Source organism: Pleurodeles waltl, chromosome 4_2, assembly GCF_031143425.1.
Source record: "Pleurodeles waltl isolate 20211129_DDA chromosome 4_2, aPleWal1.hap1.20221129, whole genome shotgun sequence".
Lineage (NCBI taxonomy): Eukaryota > Metazoa > Chordata > Amphibia > Caudata > Salamandridae > Pleurodeles > Pleurodeles waltl.
Genome location: NC_090443.1, coordinates 568,798,306 through 568,821,297, shown reverse-complemented (window position 1 = coordinate 568,821,297; position 22,992 = coordinate 568,798,306). Strand labels below are relative to the sequence as shown.

Genomic DNA, 22,992 nt, shown 5'->3' with positions numbered 1-22,992 from the left:
AGAGAAGGCATGAGCCTGCAGCCTGTACTAAGGACCACCAGAGTAGCTCCAAGGGCTAATTCCTTGCAACCAGCACCCGGACTCTGCAACTGTGAATTTTACCCTGCCAAGTGGTGCCACCCCAGTCCTGGACAATTGGAGGTTGGCCTGAAGGTGTATTGCTAGCCAATCTGTAGATCCAGCAGAATGGACGCATCTACTTTGCTGTGCAGTGCAACCCCCAACAAATGCGATGCTTTGCCTTTGCTGCGATGACTATCTCGCAGCCTCATCGAAAAACAACAGATGCATGATGCATTCCCGATGCAGGCTCTCGCATCGCAAACCTCTCGTCAACAGCAACCTCTGTGAAGACACAGGACTTCTCATTGCTAGCCCCAGAGTCTTTTTGAATCACCTGGTGCGCGATACATCCTCAACACAGGATTTTGTATTGCATGCTGCCCTCAATAACAGCCTCCTTGGTGACAATGCAGCACCTTGCATCGCAGCTCGTCTGACCCAGACTTCACATTGCCTCGGCTGCGCAACATACTTGATGCGGACCTTGCAACGTTCTGCCACAAGGATTTAAGGTACCCTTCTTTAGGGGGCCTAATTGGGTCCTTGTAGGCAGTCCTTTATCCATCGTGGTTGGCCTGGACTTGTGACTGCCCCAGTCCAACAGAACTAACCAACCACACAGTGGGTGCTTTGTGCTTTTTGGCACTATTTTCACTAAAATAGTGCCAAATGCCTGTACCCGGTTCCACTAATTGGATTTGTCATTCTGAACTTGTTAAAATGTACTCTATTTTTCTTATTTGGTGTGGTGTTCCTTTTGTGTTGTCTTTTTACTTTATTACTGCTTGAAGTATTGCACAAATACTTTACACATTGCCCCTAAATTAAGCCAGACTGCTCTGGTACAAGCTAACAGAGTGCTGAACATGGGTTAATTTAGAGGTTTGCTAGTGACATCACCTTGATAAGGATTGTGGTTCTTGCTTGAGTAGCATTTCACCCTCCTCAGCCAGTAACCCAGTTTCTTACACATTCACACTTATTTGATGCCTAAGAAATCAAATTCCTAAATTAGACCAAGAAAATACTGTAATATTTAATTAGTGTCTTTAGAGTGGATGGCACTTTAGCACCTTTAAGTGAAAAGTGGCCTGTAAAATGCAAAATCTAATCACATTTTTCAAAACATTTTAGGGTGTGGGGGACCCTTCAACAGCTCTTAAGGAAAACGGACTAGCTTGTTGCTCTTGCTTGCTGCTATCTAGCTTTGGGAATCGTTCATTGAAGCAGCAGATGGTGCACTGACAGTGATGGAAGTGGGCAGTGGCAGTAGTGGAAGTGGGCAGCAGCACTGGTGAACTGAGCAATATCCTCTTTAAAAAAAAAAGAACACTGAAGGTGTGGCCATCTTGGAATGGTTTTGTGAATTATGTACCATTGTAGTGCCATTTAAGTAGGCCAAATCAAGAGAGCTGTCATGTTTCAAAGGCAGTGGCTATAAAGGATGTGGAACACAGTTGAAATGAGTGGCCGAACACCACTCAATTGGGAGCTGCTGGGTACTCCCAAATCAGTAAAAAGAATCCCCCAAAATTGTGAAAATGACAATAAAAGGGGACCACTGAAAGTGGCAAATAGAATAGTAAAAGACTGACCCACCAGTCCAGGTACTGATCCTTACCCTTTTCAGTTGGATTATCAGGCTACATGTAGTCACTCACAGGGCAATATCTGAAGTCTGCTGACCTATTACCCAATGCTATATGGTGTCATGGGTGGAACAGAATGCGAATGGCATTCGAACACTCAAGCGGTAAAGAAGGCAGACCCAAAGGCACTCTACATAAGTATATGGATGGATTTTTCATGATCCATCCCATGGAATTTGACAAACTTTTCCAACGAACCAACCAGGACTATACCCTTTATCACTGGATGTTCACCAAAAACAACTTAGGCCTACAGTAGGGAGCATACCTTTTTTGAAAGGCAACCATCAGGCATACAATCAAAATATTATAATAATATTAGAGTGGACAACAAATATACAAACCTGTATCCAGTAATCTGTGATTCCAGGTCACAAAATTCCCAGGCACAGGCTAACACAGTGTAGTAACAATCCCACCCTTAAATGACCATCGGATTTCGCAGAAGCTCTTCACAATAAATAAGTAAGCTCTCCTGCCTTTGCTATAACTTTTCATAATAAAATGATCTGATCTAAAAGGCATCTACCAGGACAAACACCCATGAACAAATTGGGTTTACAGTCTTTATAATTAGTTTGTCAAAATAACCTACTCAGCCCTGGTGTATTGAGCACTAATTTTTCCACAGGCACTCAGCCATACAGTCAAAACTACAAACACATACAAAATTACAGTGGGCTCAACAAGCATAACCATGGTGCAAATATTCTACGTCCAGGGTTTTGCCTACTAGTGTAATCTGAGATTCCATGTAACAAAACTGCACTCTAGAGGGTAACAGAGCATGATAACAATCCAACCTTAAAGGTCTTTAGGCTTTAACATACTTTTCACAATAAATACCCAACTTAGCCCTACTGTATTGAGCATTAGTTTCTTGTTCAAAAGCTATGCTTCTCTTAGATTGAATACATCCCTGACTAATTAGATTTTTTTTGCTGAGACCTGTAGAAGACAAGGAACTTGAATATCCGGTGAGGTGCAGAGCTGTGCTAGTGACAGCAAGTCCTACATAAGGCTCAGTTGACTTAACCAAGGCTGTTCAGTAGCCCTATGGCCCCCTACAGCACACACTCAGTTTTTAGGCACTCGCGGATAATCGTTTACCGTTCCAGTCCTCGGTTTGTTTTTAATCTTGACATAGGTCCCACAGCCTTTAGTAAAGTGATAACGTTGGTACCTATAGCTAATTTCAACCCCCCTTTCCAATCCTTCACGTTCTCCTCACACTTAAGCCAAAATATAGGCATGAGTTTCACAGCATTTACACAAAAGATCTTTGGCAAAGTGCCCCGTGGGGCCTGATGGGCATTGCAGAGCGGGCATTGCAGAGCGGGCCCAACAGGCAGCAATGCCCAATAATGAAGCATATCACCTAATGATGGGTGAGGGCACGTGTTCATACCCAGCAGATGCTTTAGGTGACGTATGTTCTCAATGAATAGATGCTGAGGTGTTGGACCTGGCCCTTTTACAGGGTCATTCCCCAGACGTTTTGCCATTTTCCTCCTTGTTTGTCTGAACTTTGTTGGCTGATGTTATGACTCTGAGCACTTTTTCATTGCTAATCAGTCCTAAAGTGCATGTGCTCTCCCTTAAAAATTGGTATGATTGGTTTATACCGGATTGACATATTTAATTTACCTATATGTCCCTTGTAAAGGCTGCTTGCGCCACCCACTGAAGTAACCTTTCAAACCTATCTCGGGCCTGCTAGCGCAGGGACTGTGGGCGCAGTTTTCTGCCACAGGACCTGCCATCTAAATTTAGTTGCCAGGCCAGGTCCACCCTAGCTAGCCCTATGGGCAGGGTGCCATGTATGTAGAAGGCAGGACATGTGCCAGGTTGTGTGGCCTGTCCTAGTAGTGACAAACAGCCTAACTTGGTGTCTAATTGCTGTGAGTGCTGCCTTCTCATAGGATTGCATTAGCAATGCCCTGCCTTATGTGTAAGGGATATTGTCTGATTTATGAGGGGTAGCGTAGGCATGTTTGGTATGGTTGTAATGGTGGTAAGAAATGCTGCTTACTGGTATAGGTGTATTTTTTATTACTGTTACAGAATTGCCACTTCTAGAAAGTGAGCATTTCTCTGTGCTTATGACTCTGGTGTTTTGCAGCTTGACTCCAATCCATGTCAGGGCAGACTGACAGTTGGGCTTTGTGCATAATTTTCAGACAGCCTGTACACCGGGAGGGTGGCGGTGTCACAGAGGTGCATCTACATATTGTATGGTCTTCCTGGGCTGAGAGAAGGGAGAGGCGGGTCACACCTGCATTTGTAAAGGCTGTGCCCTGGCCTCGCACACTAAGGTTGTTTACCCCCCACTGATGTTTGGAGCCTGTGCTGGAGGAGAGAAAGGGTACTCCCAGAACCAGTTGTAACTGGTTGAAAAACCCTCTCCTTCTCATTGTAAAAGACACTCTAAACTGAGTATAAGTACAGGGGAATTTTCCCCCCAATTTAGACATTCTTGGGACTCCAGCAACTTACTGGAAGCTGGACATTGGACGTTGCTGAAAGGACTCACCAGGACCCACCTTGGACTGCTGCTGCTTTGCTGACCCTGTGACCTGCCTGGTCACTAGGAGGCCTGTAGTGGGGGCCCGCCAGCCCTGTACTCCTTCTCTCGCTTGTCTCCAGCGGCGGGGTGCTGTGGCCCCTGACCCCTACAATTATCCCCTTCACGAGGAGTGTTGCGTCAGATACTGAAAACTCCTAGAAAAGCGCTTCCTTGTGCCTCCTGTGCACAGTTGCAGGGGAAATCAAATAATCGCCGCGACCCGGTATACAAGATTAGCCCCTAGCGTTTTAAGAAGTGCTCCGTTGCTGCCTGATTTCACCGCCGCAGCCAAAGTGTATTAATTGGGTTCAGAGCGCGTCGCGCTCAGATCCTGTGCTCCCAGGGTACCAAAAGCAAGAAGAAAGGAGCAAGCGCTGCAACCGTGCCCCCGGGCCGAAGCATGCTTTCAGACGTGCCCTCGGGGCACCAGCAGGCACCTTCCTTGGTCCCTGTTTACCGCCGAGGCCCAGGAAAGGGCATTAGAGCGGCTCGCGCACCGTGTCGGCTGCGGCCGCGGAAGAGCAGGAGGAAAGCCTCATCGGAGGCCCCTACTCCATTTTTCATTTGTTGGCAGCCGCACCGAGGACGAGGGCGGCTGCCTACACGACGCAGGGCACGGGGCGGAAAGGGAGTTCCTCCACCCCTGCCTTAGGGGCGCGATCGCCCCAATAACTTACCTTGGGAAGTTTTGGTGCCCCCCCTTACTGGAAGGGCCAGTGGAGGGGTCCCCAGAGATCACAGGCCCCAGGAAGGGCCAGTTAGGTACAACAGAGAGTGTGCCGACCGCCCCTCTCCCACAGGAGCCAAACGTGGCCCCTGTTTAGCGCACAGGACCGCTGGGGCCCCAGCTTCCTCTTCTAGGCACTAGGAGTGCCCTTTTCCCAGAAACAGGTACTTTTGGAGACATGTTAGGGTGAGATGCTTCATACCTATTTTGCTAAGGCTATATAGGTTTGCTACATGTTCCTTTTATGGGCATGACCTATTGATATATGTTTTTTCCGGACTTGCCACAAGTTCCCTAATGTTCCTTTTATGGATATTTATGAGGTGTTCATGACAAATACATATATTTCATTATTGTAATGCCTGACTACTGTTTATGTTGCAGAATCCTGAGTACTTACGTGTTCCATTGTGACAACTGCTTATTCTTGCAGAGTATTAGTAACTTGTGCAACATTCTGACAACTGCTAAGGTAGCAGGGTATTACTGACGTGTAATGTTTGGTCTAATTATGTTTTGTGCAATACAGTTTATTTTTACATAGCTCAGTGTTGTGTTCACTTTGTGGTATACATATTGCATCATGTGTGTTGTGCAAACGCTTTACACATTGCTTCTAGGTTAGGCCTGACTGCTCGTGCCAAGCTACCAAGGAGGTGAGCAGGGGTTATCTTGGACGTGTAACTCCCTTGCCTGACTAGAGTGGGTGGGTTCTGCCTGGCTCAGGTGCATACCCTAGCCAACCAGAAACCCCATTTCTAACATGAGGCATCTCCCATTTCGAACAGTTTACCTGGTTAGTTTGCACCCCTACAGCACAACTAGTCTGGAAGCAAGACCAGTGGCAAGCATAATGTGGGTTGTGGAGCTGCAGAGATTCTTTTCTATATCAGCAGGAAAGATCATGCTCCGCCCCCTCTTGTAGGGTGTCCATATCTTTACTCTTTCAGTACCAGAGAGACATGGACATTTCAAACCTCTACATTCCAAGTGTGGGCTGTTTCTGTTGACTCCAGCCTCTCTTTCTGATTCTATAAGAAGTTGAACCATCATGGCATCTGAGATATCACTGTTTAAAATAACTGATCCCAAATTCCAGTTCACAGGTTGATCAGGTGAAACCTTTGGTTCACTGAGTTCTAGAAAATCATTTGAGGCCCTGTTTATTTGTTTGGAACCACAATGAAGATCAACACAGATTAGGAGTCAGTGGAACAAAACTTAGGAACCCTTATCTTCAAAACCACCAATCATGGTTAAGATTTTCTTGTGGTGGGGGAACGCAGTGGACACCAAAGCTTCACCAGGTCAACCGGGCAAGTTCCCAGTCTTCCACAGGTCACAGTAAAACAACCTAAGAACTCCGGGTTGTACACAATCTGGCAGAAGGATGGTAATCAAACAAGTTGCTTACCCTAGATAACACTCATTCTGGCTATTTAATATGTAATCTTGTCTAAACTGATCATTCTATGCCTAAAAAGATGCTACGTGTAGGAAGCTGGCTCTGTATATACTATTTCAAAGTAAGAAATAGTGTGCACAGAGGCCAAGGGTTCCCCTTAGAGGTAAGATAGTGTCAAAAATAGATAATTCTAATGCTCTATTTTGTGGTAGTGTGGTAGAGCAGTAGGCTTATCAGAGGGTAGTGTTAAGCATTTGATGTACACACACAGGCAATAAATGAGGAACAGACACTCAAAGACTTACTCCAGGCCAATAGGTTTTTATATAGAAACATATCTTTTCTTAGTTTATTTTAAGAACCACAGGTTCAAGATTTGAAGTAAACATATAAAATGCAAGGTACTTCACACAGGTATCTTAGGAACTTTGAATAAAAGCAATATCATATACAGTCTTTGTTAAAATGGCAATAAGCTATTTTCAAAGTGGACACAGAGCAAAAATCAACAGTTCCTGGGGGGAGGTAAGTAAAGGTTAGTTTATGAGGTAAGTAAGACACTTACAAGTCTCAGTACCTGGGCACAGGTAGCCACCGTTAGGGGTTCAAGGGGACCCCAAAGTTACCACACCAGAAGCTCAGGGCCGGTCAGGTGCGGAGGTCAAAGAGGTGCCCAGAACACATAGGCGCCTATGGAGAACAGGGGGTGCTCCGGTTCCAGTCTGCCAGCAGGTAAGTACCAGCGTCCTCAGGGGGGGGGAGGGGGGTTAACCAGGGGGGTTTTGTAGAGCACTGGGGGAGGGGTGGGAGGCACACAAAACACACCCTCAGTGGCACAGGGGCGGCCGGGTGCAGTGTGCGAAGCAGGCGTCGGGTTTCAGATAGGAATCAATGGAGGGACCCGGGGGTCACTCTCGCGGTGCAAGCAGGCATGGGGGTGGGGGAGGGAGGGGCGTCTCGGGACAGCCACCACCTGGGCTAGGCAGAGGGTCACCTGGTGGTCACTCCTGCGCTGAGGTTCGGTTCCTTCAGGTCCTGGGGGCTGCGGGTGCAGTGCTGGTTCCAGGCGTCGGGTCCCTTGTTACCGCAGTCGTGGTCAGGGGGAGCCTCTGGATTCTCTCTGCAGGCGTCTCTGTGGGATTTCAGGGGGGTCGTCTCTGGCTACTCACAGGCTCGCAGTCGCCGGGGAGTCCTCCCTGTGGTGTTTATTCTCTGGATCTCGAGCCGGGGCGTTGGGTGCAGAGTGTGAAGTCTCACGCTTCCGGCGGGAAACGTGAAGTCGTTGGAAGTTGCTTCTTTGTTGCAAAGAAGTTGCTGGTTTTGAGCAGAGCTGCTGCTCACAGGAGTTTCTTGGTCCTTTAGTCCAGGGCAGTCCTCTGAGGCATCAGAGGTCGCTGGTCCCTGTTGGATGTGTCGCTGGTTGCAGGTTTTCGAAGTCAGAGACAGGCCAGTAAGGCTGGGACCAAAGCAGTTGTCGTCATCCGCCTTCTCTGCAGGCTTGTATGTCAGCAGTCCTTCTGGTTTCTTCAGGTTGCAGGAATCTGATTTCCTGGGACCTGGGGTGCCCCTAAATACTAGATTTAGAGGGGTGTTTAGGTCTGGGAGGGCAGTTGCCAATGGCTACTGTCCTTGAGGGTGCCTACACACTCTTTGTGCCTCCTCTCTGTGGGGAGGGGGGCACATCCCTAATCCTATTGGGGGAATCCTCCAACACTAAGATGGAGGATTTCTAAAAGCAGGGGTCACCTCAGCTCAGGACACCTTAGGGGCTGTCCTGACTGGTGGGTGACTCCTCCTTGTTTTTCTCATTATCTCCTCCAGCATTGCCGCCAAAAGTGGGGGCAGTGGCCGGAGGGGCGGGCATCTCCACTAGCTGGGATGCCCTGGGGCGCTGTAACCAAAGTAGTGAGCCTTTGAGGCTGTGTTACAGTTCCTGCAGGGGGAGGTGTGAAGCAACTCCACCCAGTACAGGCTTTGTTCCTTGTCAGAGTGACAAAGGCACTCTCCCCATGTGGCCAGCAACATATCTGGTGTGTGGCAGGCTGGCAGAAACTGGTCAGCCTACACTAGAAGTCGGATTGGTATTCAGGGGGCATCTCCAAGATGCCCTCTGGGTGCATGTTACAATAAATTGCACACTGGCATCAGTGTGCATTTATTGTGCTGAGAAGTTTGATACCAAACTTCCCAGATTTCAGTGTAGCCATTATGGAACTGTGTTTGCCAAACTCCCAGACCATATACTCTTATGGCTACCCTGCACTTACAATGTCTAAGGTTTTGCTTAAACACTGTAGGGGCATACTGCTTTTGCACATATGCCCTCACCTGTGATATAGTGCACCCTGCCTTAGGGCTGTAAGGCATGCTAGAGAGGTGACTTACCTATGCCACAGGCAGTGTGAGGTTGGCATGGCACTCTGAGGGGAGTGCCATGTCGACTTAATCATTTTCTCCCCACCAGTACACACAAGCTGAGAGGCAGTGTGTATGTGCTGAGTGAGGGGTCCCCAGGGTAGCATAAGACATGCTGCAGCCCTTAGAGACCTTCCCTGGCATCAGGGCCCTTGGTACCAGGGGTACCAGTTACAAGGGACTTATCTGAGTGCCAGGGCTGTGCCAATTGTGGAAGCAAAGGTACAGTTTAGGGAAAGAACACTGGTGCTGGGGCCTGGTTAGCAGGGTCCCAGCACACTTCCAATCAAAACTTAGCATCAGCAAAGGCAAAAAGTTAAGGGGTAACCATGCCAAGGAGGCATTTCCTTACACTATGCCCTGGCCAAAAATAAAAGTCTCCCAGGGGTCTTCAGGTTCATTCCAGCGAGCCAAGGCTGACATTGGCTAGAGGTATTCCGGTGTTGAACACCTGTCAGAATGCTAATCAGGTCTCTGTAGACACCTCCTCCAGGCACTAATCTTACAGCAATCAAGTCAGCAGGAAATGCCATTTTGCCTGCCCTGTCCTTAAAGACCTTCTGGTTTAAGTCCACTTCTCCGGGGCCTACATTTTGTGGGAGGTAGTAATATTTAGTATGAATTGAGAAAGTGAGGAATCTATGATTATAAGTATTCACAGAATAAATTAGTTACCTTTAGTATTCGCTCTCTGACAGATACTTAATCCAACTACAGATTTCTCACTGAACACCCCCACCTCCCATTCTGTTGAGTGCACCTTTAGCTCTAACAAGGTCCCAAAGTTAGATTTTGCACGCCGTCTCACTGCAATCTGTCACAGTTGATTGTGTCTGAGTGTGTTGAAGAGTTCCAAGAAAACCTGACATCAGCGCACAGAGGTGGCGTCTTTATGTGGCTCGATGTCGTCACTTCTGGGATGGCACAAGGATGGTGCGGAGCCAACGGCCCGATCTATAAGCACTCAAGTGCAACTGCTTTTAACATTTTCAGATCTAATCTGGGGCCTGGAATAAATTCAGAAGGTGAGCAATCTGCAGTTATCAATATCCATCAAAGTACAAGTTACTTAACTTTGGTAACGAAATAGCTGGTAGAGACATATTCTAGTGCAGATTCCTTACCTTAGAATTTTCTCCCAAGCGTCAGACTGGATCCAGAGATTTTTTCCTTCGAGCAATACCCTTGTGAGTCGGTCAACTCCGCGGGCATCGTAGTCGCCGTCATGATGTCGGGAGTAGTACATAGACGCCGCCTCAGCACACTGACGTCAGTTTCTTTTCACAACTTTCCACGCCAAAGCGCAGAGCCGCGACAACACAGATTGGTGCGCCAGAGCTAATGCCCCGAAAGGGGAATCCCTGTCCCTAGAAATCAGTTTGCAAGCGGAGAGGATGGGTGGATCGATAAAGAATATGCAACTAGAATATCTCTCTACCAGATATATCGTTACCGAAGGTAAGTAACTTGCACATCTTATGGGGCTGTGAACCAAGATCATACTAGAAAGTCCTGCAGGACCGAACTGCCAAAGTAGCCGTACCAACGGACCTGACTGTTCAGGCAGTAATGTTTAGCAAACGTGTGCAAGAATGTCCACATAGCTGCCTGCAGATATCCAGGGCAGGAACTTTGCGTGCTAACACAGTGGAAGCAGCAGTCGCTCTGGTGGAATGAGCGCGCAAGTCCTCAGGGGGTTGCTTCTTGGCCAAAGCATAGCACATCTTGATGCAAAAAAGTACCCATCAAGAGATGGTACGTTTTTGCATCGCCTTCCCTTTCTTCGCACCCACATATCCAACAAATAGTTGATCATTCACCCAATCAGTATGATTTAGATAGAAAGCCAATGCTCTTTTGGGTCCCAAACGGTGGAGTCTCTCCTCCTCATGAGAAGGATGTGGAGGTGCGTAGAAAGCAGGCAAGGTGGTGGACTGGCCTAAATGAAAAGGGGTAACGACCTTGGGAGGGAAGGAAGGAAGCCTTTGTGCGCAACACCACTTTATCAAGGTGCACAGGCAATTATGGGGGCTTTGAAGAAAGAACCTGAAGCTCACTCACTCTGCAGAAGTGATGGCAAAAAGAAAAACAGTCTTGAGAGTAAGGAGCTGTAATGGACAATTGTGTATCGGCTCGAATGGAGTACACAAATTAAATACAAGATTGAGGTCCCACTGAGGCATGATAAATGGAGTGGGAGGAAACAAATGGATGAGACTTTTAAAGAAGCGATTGACAATAGGAGACTTAAAGAGTGAAGACTGATCAAGTAACCTAAGAAAGGCCGAACTAGCCAATAAATACCCTTTAAGGGTGCTCAAAGCAGAGCCCTGCTGGGCTAAAGAAAGAATGAACAGAAGAACCTCAGAGAGGGGAGCAGAGAGGGGGAATCAACAGATTTGTTGGTACTCCATGCCACAAATTTATGCCGACAGGCGTATATCCCTTTTAGTGGAGGGACGCCTGGCTACCAAGATAACGTCACAGACTTTGGGTGGAAGGTCAAAAGCTGTCAACTGCCACTGCTCAATCTCCATGCATGAAGGCAGAGATTGGACAGTTTCGTGTGGAGAACCGTCCCCTGCTGCTGCGACAGAAGATCCTCCCGAACAGGCAGTCTGAGTGCAGGATCCGTGGCCATACCCGATAGCTCGGGAAACCATACTCTCCGTGCCCAGTCTGGGGCCACTAAGATAACTTAGGCCCAGTCGTTCCTGATCTTCTTAAGAACTCTGGGCAGACGTGGTATAGGTGGAAAGGAGGCTGGAGTTTCACTCGAGAAAAAGAGCCTCCGAGTGAGTGCCGCCTTGGAAACTCCAACACGCAAAACAGCTGACATTGCGCGTTCTCTGTGGAGGCAAACAGATCTAACCAAGGTTCTTCCCGCTGGTGAAAGAGACCTTGCGCCACCTGGATGGAGACGCCATTCGTGATCTGCTATGCATCGGCGGCTGAGTTCCTCTGCTCTGGCGCTCAGAGAGCCCACCAGATATTGAACCACCAGGGTAATGTTTTGATCTTCCAGGCATATCCAGAGGCGTAGTGCCTCCTGACAGAGTCCAGGACCCTACTCTGCCCTGTTTGTTGCAGTACCACATGGCAGTAGTGTTGTCCATGAACACTTTCACTACTTTCCCATTGAGTGAGGGAAGAACTGCATTCAACGTAAGCCTGATATCCTGGAGCTCCAGAAGATTGATATGGAGCCCAGACTCCGCCGGAGATCACAGACCTCTCATCGCCAACTCTCCCATGTGGTCACCCCATCCCAGAAGTGACGCATCTGTCACTATGGATAGATCGGGCTGAGGAAGGGACAGGAATCTGCAGAGGACCCAATGCTGATTTGAAAGCCACCACTGCAGGCCTTTTGCAGTCCCCTCTGAGATCTGGACCATGTCAGAGAGATTTCCCGGATGCTGTGCCCACTGGAACTTCAAGTCGCACTGCAGAGCCCATATATGCCACCTGGCATGTGTCACTAGCAACATGCAGGAGGCCATGAGGCCCAGAAGTCTCAGAGTCAGTCTCACCGAAACATAACACAGAGGCTAAAAGATCAGAATCATAGCCTGAATGTCTTGGACTTGCTTTTTGGGAGGATAGGCCCGAAACTTCAAAGTGTCCAGAACAGCTCCGATGAAAGGGAGCGTCTGAGAGGGAGTCAGGTGTGACTTTGGCATGTTTATAGTGAACCCCAGTGTGTGCAGGAGGTTCGCCATGGTCTGAAGGTGGGAGACGACTTTCTGGGGCGAGTCCGTGTCGTTGAGGTAGGGAAAGACTGAAACCCCCAAACTGCGCAGATGAGCTGCAACCAACACCATCACTTTCGCGAACACCCGAGGGGCGCTGGTAAGGTCAAAGGGGAGCGCAGTAAATTGAAAGTGCTCGTAACCTACCATGAACCGTAGGTAACATCTGTGGGAAGGCAGGATTGGGGTGTGGAAATAGGCGTCCTGCAAGTCCAACGCTACCATCCACTCTCCTGGGTCCGAGGCAGACAGGACCTGAGCCAGGGTGAGCATTTTGAATTTCTCCTTCTTGAGAAAGAGATTGAGGTCCCGCGGGTCTAGGATAAGACACAAACCCTTGTCTTTTTTGGGCACTAGAAAGTAGCGGGAATAACCACGACCTACTTCTGGCGCAGGGACCTTCTCTATGGCTCCCTTGGCCAAGAGAGCCGCAACTTCCTGGCAGAGAAGTGCCAAATTATCCTCCGGAATATGGCTGACTGATGGAGGCATGGCTGGCTGGTGGGGCAGATTCGAAGGGGAAGGAGTAGCCCCTTCGAATGATCTGCAAAACCCACCTGTCTGTAGTGATGGATTCCCAGTGGGGTAGGTGATGGCTAATCCTGCCGCCAACTGGACCGGTGTGAAGGGACGGATTAGGAGGGTTTGGAGACTGTAGCAGGGGCAGGGGTAGACCTCTGGTTCCCTGTCCCAGGCCCACGTGGGATTCCGCATCCCCAGCCACGCAGCGGTTGAACAGAATGGGTGGCACAGTGGCTGGGATAGGGATGCGTTGGGTCTGGACCAAGTACCCAATAAGACATCGATGACGGCTTCACCTGAAATGCAGAAGAGGCTCATATGTGGAAGCCCATGCCCAAAGCACTTCTGTCAAGCAATCTGACCTGAACAGTAGGCAGCCCAAGGTTTAGGTCCTCAGCCGCCCTGCTGACCATCATAGAATAAGTCGCTCCCTTCGCCATAGCCAGGGTAGGAGGAGACAGCATGCCAGCATCTGGAAAAGTGTCCAGGCCACTGGCCCTGCCCAACTCCTGTGCCCAGTCCAATTTAGGGTCATTCTGGTATTTATAGGAGTCCAGGGACCCCTCCAATCCTTCCCCGAATTTGTACCCATAAGAAAAAGGGTCAGAATGCGACCTGGGGTGACTAGGCCCCACGAAGCCAGAGGCAGCGTTGGCTGACGCTGGTCCGACTCAGACTCGTCGGGGATGAGCATCAGCTCGACATTGATGGTGGGCACCACCGACGTCAGGAGCGTCGACAATCGAACCGGCGCCGGGGAAGGTCTCAATGGTACAACCGGCACTGGTGTGCATCTGAGAGCGGGTCCAGAGGGAACCTTGGTGGCCGGAGCCGAAGCCACCAGCGCGAAACCCGAAGGCCCCCCCCGACTGAACTCCTTTGGCCCGAAGGCACCGTATCGGGGTTGGCCTGCCCAAAAATGAGGTGCATGGCCTCATAAAACTCTTAATTGGGCAGGGGTTGCTCGGGCTCCCGGAAAATCAGGGAAGCACGGAGTGGACCCAGAAGCAGGCTCCGAAGACAGAGCCCTCAAGCATCAGCGCTCCTCCTGAGTCGCATCAGCCGAGTGACGGAGTGAAGTCGAAGGGTGACGGGATCTTTTCAACTCCTTACCTCCTGCCGAAGACTCTGAGGAAGAAGAATGGTGGTGGCTTCACGACCGGTCTCAAGACCTTTGCCTCGAGCGAGACAGGGACCTACGCAGAGTCGAGGGCCGGGCCGCCATGAGCTTGAGGGACCGCTCCCTCAAGGACTTCGGGTGCACGGCCTGGCACTCTGAGCACGACTTCGGGTCAAGGTCATGCTACAGGCACAAGAAACAGACCTGATGCAGATCAGTCACCAACATCATGCAATGACAGTCCTCGCATCGTTTGAAACTGGTCTTCGGGAACATCCTCGACACACGAAAAAACTCGACAAAAGGGTCGAAGTCGGTCAAAAAGAGACTGAGGTAGCTCTCTCCGGATCACGCATAGCGCGTAAAGAAAAGAACTGACACCACTTTGCTGAGGCTTCATGTATGTACTACTCCGGACGTCATCACTGTAACTACGACGCCAACAACGCCTGCGGAGTGGTCCGACGCCACCTACCGACGTGCAAGGGTATTGCTTGAAAAATCTTGTGCTCCAGTCTAGACGTGGGGGGAAATTCCAAGGCAAGGAATCTGCAACTAGAAGTCTCTATCAGATGAAAAAAAGCCATCCGTGAGCTTTGGTTGCCAAAAAAAAAAAAAAAAAAAAGAAAAAAGCCTCACATTCATGACCATGCTTCTTGGTCACCAATTAAACAAATAAAGTTGACAAGAATGTTTTCAAGGCTAAAATGTATTTATTTTCAGAACTCAAAACTGGTGTTTATTTGAATTTCCAAATATATATTTTAAACTGATATTTGAGTGATAAATCATGTGGCAATTGAGAGACTTAATGCTGATATTGCCTTGGTGCCTGGGCAGTCGCGGCTCGCGCTGCATGGAATGGTGGGGACTTCGGTAAAATTTAAATTAAAAAAAATATTAAAATTTTAAAAAAACGCCTCGCTCCACGCCGCTCTGCTCTCCCTCGTCACTCCAGGCAGGAACAGGGTCCCAGCCTGCCCTGTGCCAATCCTGACGCTGCTCAGAGCAGCGTCAGGATTGGCTGGGAGTGCCCTGGCTGGGCGCTCTCAGGCAGATCGGGAGCCTGTGCAGGCTCTCTCTAGAGAGCCCGGTGCGCATATGTGTTTGGCCGGCCCAAGACAGCCGGCCAAACACACCTCCGCTCTGAGGGGGAGTGCACAGCACTCCCCCTTAGTGCATGTCACCCCCATGGCCCCGCCTGTTCATAGAAAAGGATAATAAACATAGTTTGTTATCCTCTTCTTTTAAATGTTTTGCAGCTGCCGCCATTGGGCGGGGGGTCCTCTGCAGGAGCCACCCCTGTGCCTGGGGTTTTACAGCATACATTATTCTCTGAGGCATTCCACATGGACAACACTTTTTTTTTTTTTTTAAGGTTACTACTGGCAACTGCTTCTGATGAAATGCTAATAATCTTGCATATGGTCGTAATTTCGACTGATGTGGTCACTAACTGGCACTGTTCGGTGGTAGTCCCCAAACCTTTTCCTTTCACCTCTCCTGTTTTGCTGAATTTGTTTTTGTTGGTTGACTTTAGGACTTTATACACTTTACCACTGCTAACTAGTGTTGAAGTGCTTGCGCTCTCTCTCCCTAAAACATGGTAAAGGCTAGGCTCTAAACAGCCCATGGGTCAGGGTGAAGTGTATTTAAAAAGCGGGACAGTTCTGTTACACTCTACATGTTGTGGTAGTGAAAAACTCTACTTCATTTATCACTACTGCAAGGCCTACTTCTCCCACTGGATAACATTGGGTTACCTTATTACATTTAATATGTGGAAACTTTGGTTGGGAGACACGTAGGAATATCATATTTGGTGCCTATGGAATTGTCATTTAAAATCTTCTTTAATGGTAAAGCTGGAGTATGAGTCACAACTCCGAAAATGCGACTTTTAGAAAATTGGCATTTCCTTGTTCTAACTATTTGATGACTGCAGTCTGTTCCTGGGTCACATGACTAGGTGAAGTTGGCCTTTGTGTATTCCTCTCAGATAGTTGCAGAAAAGAGGGACTGGATGTTGGCATGGTGGGCGGTCACAACAATGGGTTGGGCAGAGCTGTCACCTACCACAATTACACTACAAAGGGACTGCCTCAGCACAATCACGAAGGACTGCACACTAGTCTATTTGTTACCTAGATATCCTGGGATCAGGTCAGGGAGGAAAGAAATTCCAGAAGCCTCTATGTGTGAGGGTTGAGAGTAGGACAGTGGTGTGGGAGGGGGGAAGGAGGGGGTGGAGGTGAAGGGGGCTGTAGAAGTTTCTTCCATTTCAGAGCTGGCCCCAGGTATAAAATTAGGAACCTCAGCCCCACTCCTTAGTATACTCCCGGACCTGTGGACACTACAGAAGGACTGCCCTGCTTCTTAAGCCCTGCCGTGCTGTCTGAGAAACAAGACTTGACTTGCGCCTTCCATCCCAGGCTAAATGAGTGACTCCAGGGGCTAGTTAGCTGGTCTCCTGTTCTGAGCTACAGGGACACAACAAGCTGCAGAGGCCTCTCAGCTAGCTGACCTGCTGCGCTGGACCTGCCTGAGTCCTGCTGGCCTCAGGCTGGCCTCATGCTGGAGCGAGTGCTAAATCCCTAAGAGGTGCCATCTAGGTCCTGTGCCCTTGTTGTGGTATCAATTGAGCTCCTCCTGGAAGAAAGGGAGAATTCCTCAAGTTTTAGGCTTTATGACCAGGCCCATTTGTGCCAAGATCTTGCCACCAGACAACACAAAGCTCCAGTGAACCTGACTTTGCGCTACAGCGACCACATCGATGACCTCTAATGTGAGATCTGCACTTCACACTACAGCATTGACAACCCGCTGTGACCACCAGCTCAAAGCTCCAACAACGACCTTCTGTGACACGTGGAATGCTATTCACACTACAACGACAGCCATCCATGATACTTTCCCTGCTACTCACATCTTCCTTCACCGGGAACTGGAATTTGTGCCGGACTTTCAAAGGTAACTATTTCAGTTGTTACCCTCATCCCTAGATCCGGTCCATGCTCCATCGCGGTGAACCTTAACTTGAGACTTTTCCCTGGTCTCGCACTCCCAGATAACAGCGAGTGTCGCTTTGTGTTTTTAGGCATTATACTTACATTATGCACTCTATTTTTCTAAATTAGTGTGGGATTTTTCTTGTGTTGTTTTTAAACTTTAGTACTGTGTACGTGTGCATAAAAACATTGCTTTTAAGTTAGGCCTGGCTGCTTTTGTGCCAAGCTACCCAAGGGTTATGCACAGGTTAATTTTGAAACTTTTGTGGTTCTCCTTGACAAGGATTGTGGCTGTTGCTTGAGTAGGGTTTCACCACCTCAGCCAAAAACCAATTTTCCAAGGATCAAAAAATATTTCAAAAATACACTACTGTAATCTTAGTAAGGTGTCTTGGTGAGAACACAATTTAACTCGGAGGTAACTCAAGAGGCCTCTGCAAGACACTGATCTTGCATAACGAGAAAACTTTTCTCATTTGATATCACCAGATTCAAAGTGCTGCTGCTCAACTGAATCTTCCCTTGCTGGAAAGAGAGGACTGTGCGTCAGGACTCACCAGCCATTGTGAAGGTACAGAATTCAGAGGCTGGGCTTCTTGAATAAAAGCTGGTGTTCGAGTTACTGTTTTGTTGGCAGATAAAAAATAAAATAAAAAAAAACACACACCTTGTACAGATCCATCACTGACATTTGCTTCCAACAGTCACTGCATGGTTTGAACCCTATAATTTCAGGTGGGGACATCATTTTCTTGTACACTGCATTCGGATTTCGAAAGTATACACTCTAGGACACTGGATCACACCAAATTCTGTTCATTTGTAATATTTTTTCAAACAGTTCAGTCCATGCATTTTTTTCATTTATTTTCACCATTTTAAGTGATGTAGATAATCTTAATTAGCAAATACATGCGTTCAAAAGACATCTGGCAGCCAACACCTGTTTCATCAATACAAAAACTTTAAACCTCAAACCATTCTGGAAACTATCAATTGCACCAAAGTAAGGAGACAAGACTTCCATTTATATGCTGCTTTATTTTACCTTTCCCTTGTTGATTTCAGTGGATGTACAATTATCTAATACCAAGGCTCCCAAAAATTGTTTGATTACTCTTATGGATCATGAAGGTGTCAAAAACCAACAAAAAAGTAAGACGAGTTCCAGATGTGTGTTTAAAGGTGAGGAAAGAAATGGACTGGTGTCAGCACGCAGGGGTGGTGTTCCTATACGACTCTCCTCCATCACTTCTGGGGCTGAACGAAGCCTACGCAGAACTGTAGGGCGCCATCTAGCAGCACATAGGGACACTGCAGGCTGCTGCTTGGGGATATACACTAAAGGTAAGCAATCTTCAGTTATAAGTATACATCAGAAAGTGATCAGTTGGAAAACAAACAAAAATGGAGAAGTTGGACCATGGACAGAAATAGCACATGCACATGGTTTACCTTTTGCACATGTGGTAGTATTATCAATTGTCGCTACTCCCTTGGTGACATTGCGCCTGGCAAAAGTGTCTTTAAACATGAATGTATGAAGCTGGGTTCTGTTTGCAGTCCAACCCCAACACCCCCCCCACACTCACTTGTTTCCTGTTTTTTAGATGCAACTTTGACTGAAGTGCACTGGGTTCCTGCTAACCAGGTCCCCTGTGCCAGTGTTCCTTCCCTAAAACAAGACACCTGGTCACTTGATTTCCAAGTGACCAGGCCCTTCAGCCCCCCGCAAGTCCCTAGTAAATGGTACCCATGGGACCAAGGGCATGGGTACTGAAGAGGGCCCCTCAGAGTTGCAGCATAACTTGTGCCACTCTGAGGGACTCCGCACCAACCTTATGCAGAATGCCATTGCAGGCTGCGTGTCAAGGTGCTTCCAAAATTGTAAACACGTATGCCATGTCCCCTAAACACTGCATGCAATATATGTAAGTCACCCCTCTAGCAGACTTTACAGCCCTAAGGCAGGGTACATTTGATTAAATGTGAGGGCATATCTGCATGAGCAGATATGCCCCTGCTGTGTCTTTGTCGATTCTCAGACATAGTGGGTGTACAGGGAAGAAATTTTACATGCATGTGCTGGACACTAGTCACTACTAGTTCCCCAGCTACATAATGCTGAATCCTGGAATGTTTGGTATCAAACATCTCAGAATAATAAACCCTCACTGACTACAGTGATGGATGCATTACAAAATGCACCCAGAGGGCACCTTAGAGGTGCCCCTGAAAACCTACCCGCTACTAGTGTGTTGACTGACTGGTCACTAGGATTTTTTAAAGCCTTTATTTTAAAAGCATTCTACTTTAACTCGTGAAACAGCACTGAAAGGTTTGATAGATATGATTTTTTTTAACAATAGTTTTTAGTCAGTTTTAAAATTGGGCAGCTCACTCACTGCAGAGATTCAAAAACCGGGCAATCCAAAAAACAGACTTCTTCAAACAGCAGGGACAAAAAAAAAAAACAGCTTCAATTGAATAATGATCACTCCTAGCACGATAATCGGCTACATAATTCACCAACAATGCCCCGCAACATTTGTTTGCCTCACCAATACAAAGCATTACATTTCCCATACATACCATTCTTCTAACCAACCAGCCGCGTGTCAGACTTTGAAGCCAGATGACTGCATTTCGAGTTGTAATGTACTTAAGCCTGTCACGTCTTCCTTCTTGAACAGCTCGCAAGTAACTTTGAAAGGTGAGTGTAGCAGCTTTTAATCGGAGAAATTTACGTCTCTCTCGAAAGCCTCTGTAAGCACCTTGTATCAGACTTGCAGCTTCTTTTTTCTGGTAATAAAAACGTATCAAGTGAAAAAAACACAGAAGTGCTAGCGTATTTCACAATGTTGATATCACTCTAGTTAATAAATTGGCACAGTGAATGATGTGCCTTACGTTCAGATTTAACTTCACATCATTCCATAAGTGAGTACATCTTAAAATGACAACTGCAATAACATTTTAACTAGTTTTTCTTTCAGATAAAAAAGGTACTTGCAATTAAATTACATTTTACACCAGAGTTTAAAACTGTGAATTGTTTTAAGAATTAATTAAAGCATGCATCAGACTGTAGAAATAATCCCTCAATGTTTTCTTCTGCGCCAGGGTGCATCAGGTCGGCAGAAGAAGAGAGGAATGTTCATGTAGTGTGCTGGCCAACCTATACTGTATTGCGAGACTCGGACCCACATAGAGCTAAAAGAATATTAGTACAAAATAAGGTGTTTCTTTCCTGTGTTTTGGTGCCACTCGAGGCCAATTCTTATTACCCATCGATAAGGGAAAAAACTGGGACCTGCGTGCACACAGAAGAAAATCTGTTCAGTGACTACCCCAACACAGGCTACTGCCTCACAAGAAAGACATTTTCTGTCAAGATCCCTCGTTAACAATTGGTAAGTGAGAGTTCTTTAACCCTCACAATACGCTCACACCGCTACAGTGTGATCTTCAACAGAAGTAAGGTAGTAATGAGAATACGAAATGATCAGGAAGCAGCCCGAGACATTCCACCCCGTTTGCACACAAAAAGTGGGAATGCCACTGCTGCTAATAGCTCTCAGAAATGAAGGACAGACCAGGTGTGTATCGTATTGCTCTGAACAAGAAGTTAAAACACACAAAAAAGTCTTATTCAAATATTTTATTTGACAAACTATAATTCAGAAAAAAGTATTAACTTGTACCTGAACGATTACATTTACCTTTAGAAGTTGTCTCCTGACACACACTCCCCTGTGCACAGACTGAATTTTAATTATTGCCGCCTTGATGGTTTCAAATTCCCGGCATATTCTTCTTGCTGTAAGCGTTTCTCTCCACCGTCTTTGAATAAGAACCACAGCGGCACGCATCCTCAGGAATCTTAAACAATTCAACAAAAAGAACAACTAATTTAACTTTAACCAAAAGTGCCCATAATACTAATCATAATCCTTTCAAAAGCGCAAATAATTTTACTGAACGGATAATTTGAAAGCAATTCTGTTTTCAAAATCATGGACATTCAGGTGGAGCTATACTGAATACTCTGACAGTCTTCGTGTCGGGCATCAACGATAAACTCGAAAAGTTGAACGCCTGATAATTCGAAAGCAAGCAGTTAAGAACAGCGATTTCATCATATGTTCAAGCAAAGAGGTGATTGACAAGTTGGTGCAGCTCCCGTGGACCCTCAGGGGCATACTGGAGAAAGAGAGAGTTACATCTTCGTCCAAAGACGTCCTGTTCGCACATAACTACACACCTCATTCCAGATACCCCAGAAGGCCATGCAATTAGTAGGTCCAAACCACCCCAAGATACCCCCCCCCCCACCCTCTGCTGAATGGGAAAAAAAAGAGGCCCTGCAAAGCGCAGACCGAGTGGATAGGGGAATGTAGCGGCTGCAACTGTCTACCCCACAACAGTTCGACTGCTCCCCCTCTCCGCGCCTGAATGCAGACCCCATCCAGAGTCTCTAGCACTGTAATTCTAATATCCATTCGATCAGCCAGGGAGGAAGAGAAAAAGGTGACCAACGAGGACAGCTTCCCCCTTGATAGAGGTATCAGGAACTATTGAAGGGTCGGCTTTGATAACGAAGACTCTCTCTCAAGGCCAAGAGGGTAGTGAAAATGCCAGCCCAGCGATACGGCTCAGGGAAGAGATGAACAAATCATTGGCCAATGAAGTCAACACCCCCCCGTGACAGGTAGTCTGCCACCATGAGGTGTAATAGCCCCCTGCAAGTATGGAGGGACACCCAGATGGGAAATTGAGATGGCAAACTTGGGCCCAACAACAGAAAAGGGCCCGTTGGAAATCATCCTGGCCACCCCCGGACATGTGGGCAGGCTCAGGGGAACTGTAGGAAGCTGGCTCTGTATATATTATATCAAAATGACATACTGTGCGCAGAGTCCAGGAGTTCCCCGGAGGCTTGACAGAGGCAAAAATACATAGTACTAATGCTCTATTGGTGGTAGTGTGGTCGAGCAGTTAGGCTTATCAGAGGGTAGTGTTAAGCATTTGTTGTACAAACAAGCAATAAGAGAAACCACACACTCAAAGACTTAACTCGAGGCCAATAGGTTTTTATATAGAAAAATATTAATTTTTTAATTTATTTCTAGAACCACAAGATTCATTTAGCAGGTAAGTACATCAAATGGAAGGCACTTTGCATAGTAATACTTAGGACTTTGAATATAATCAATATTGTATACAGTTTTCTTTAAAATGGCAAAAAGCTATTTTAAAAGTGGACACTGCAATTTTCAACAGTTCCTGGGGGAGTTAAGTACAGTTTCTGAGGTAAGTACCACACACTACGGGTTCAGTCTCCAGGGCATAGGTAGCCCACCGCTGGGGGTTCAAGGTAATCCCAAACACCCAGCACCACCAACATAGGGCCGGTCAGGTGCAGAGCCCAAACAGGAGCCAAAATAACGTGGGCGCCTACGGAGACTGGGGTACTCGGGTTCCAGTCTGCTTGCAGGCAAGTACCCACATTGTCGGAGGGCAGACCATGGGGGTTTGGAGGAGTACTGGAGGGGTCCCAAGTAGGCACAAAAACCACACCATCAGCAGCATGGGGGCGGCCGGGTGCAGTGTACAAACAGGGCGTTGGGTTCTCAATAGAAGTCAATGGAGGGACCTGGGGGTCACTTAGGCGCTGCAGGCAGGACACAGGGGGTCCTCTCGGGCAAGCCACTGACTGGGCAAGGATGAGGGTCGCCTGCTGGTCGTTGCCGCACCAGTGGTCG

General features: G+C 47.5%; 1 protein-coding gene across 1 annotated transcript in view; it reads right to left on the bottom strand.

Annotated features, from left to right (window-relative positions):
• The window catches only part of ASPM (assembly factor for spindle microtubules), a 269,329-nt gene that overhangs the window by 76,281 nt on the left and 170,056 nt on the right, over window positions 1-22,992 (bottom strand). The window contains exons 22-23 of the mRNA XM_069232128.1: window positions 20,950-21,109; window positions 19,820-20,029 (exon numbers count right to left, since the gene is read on the bottom strand). Of these exons, the coding sequence (XP_069088229.1) occupies window positions 19,820-20,029; window positions 20,950-21,109 (370 nt within the window). The remainder of the gene's footprint in view (window positions 1-19,819; window positions 20,030-20,949; window positions 21,110-22,992) is intronic.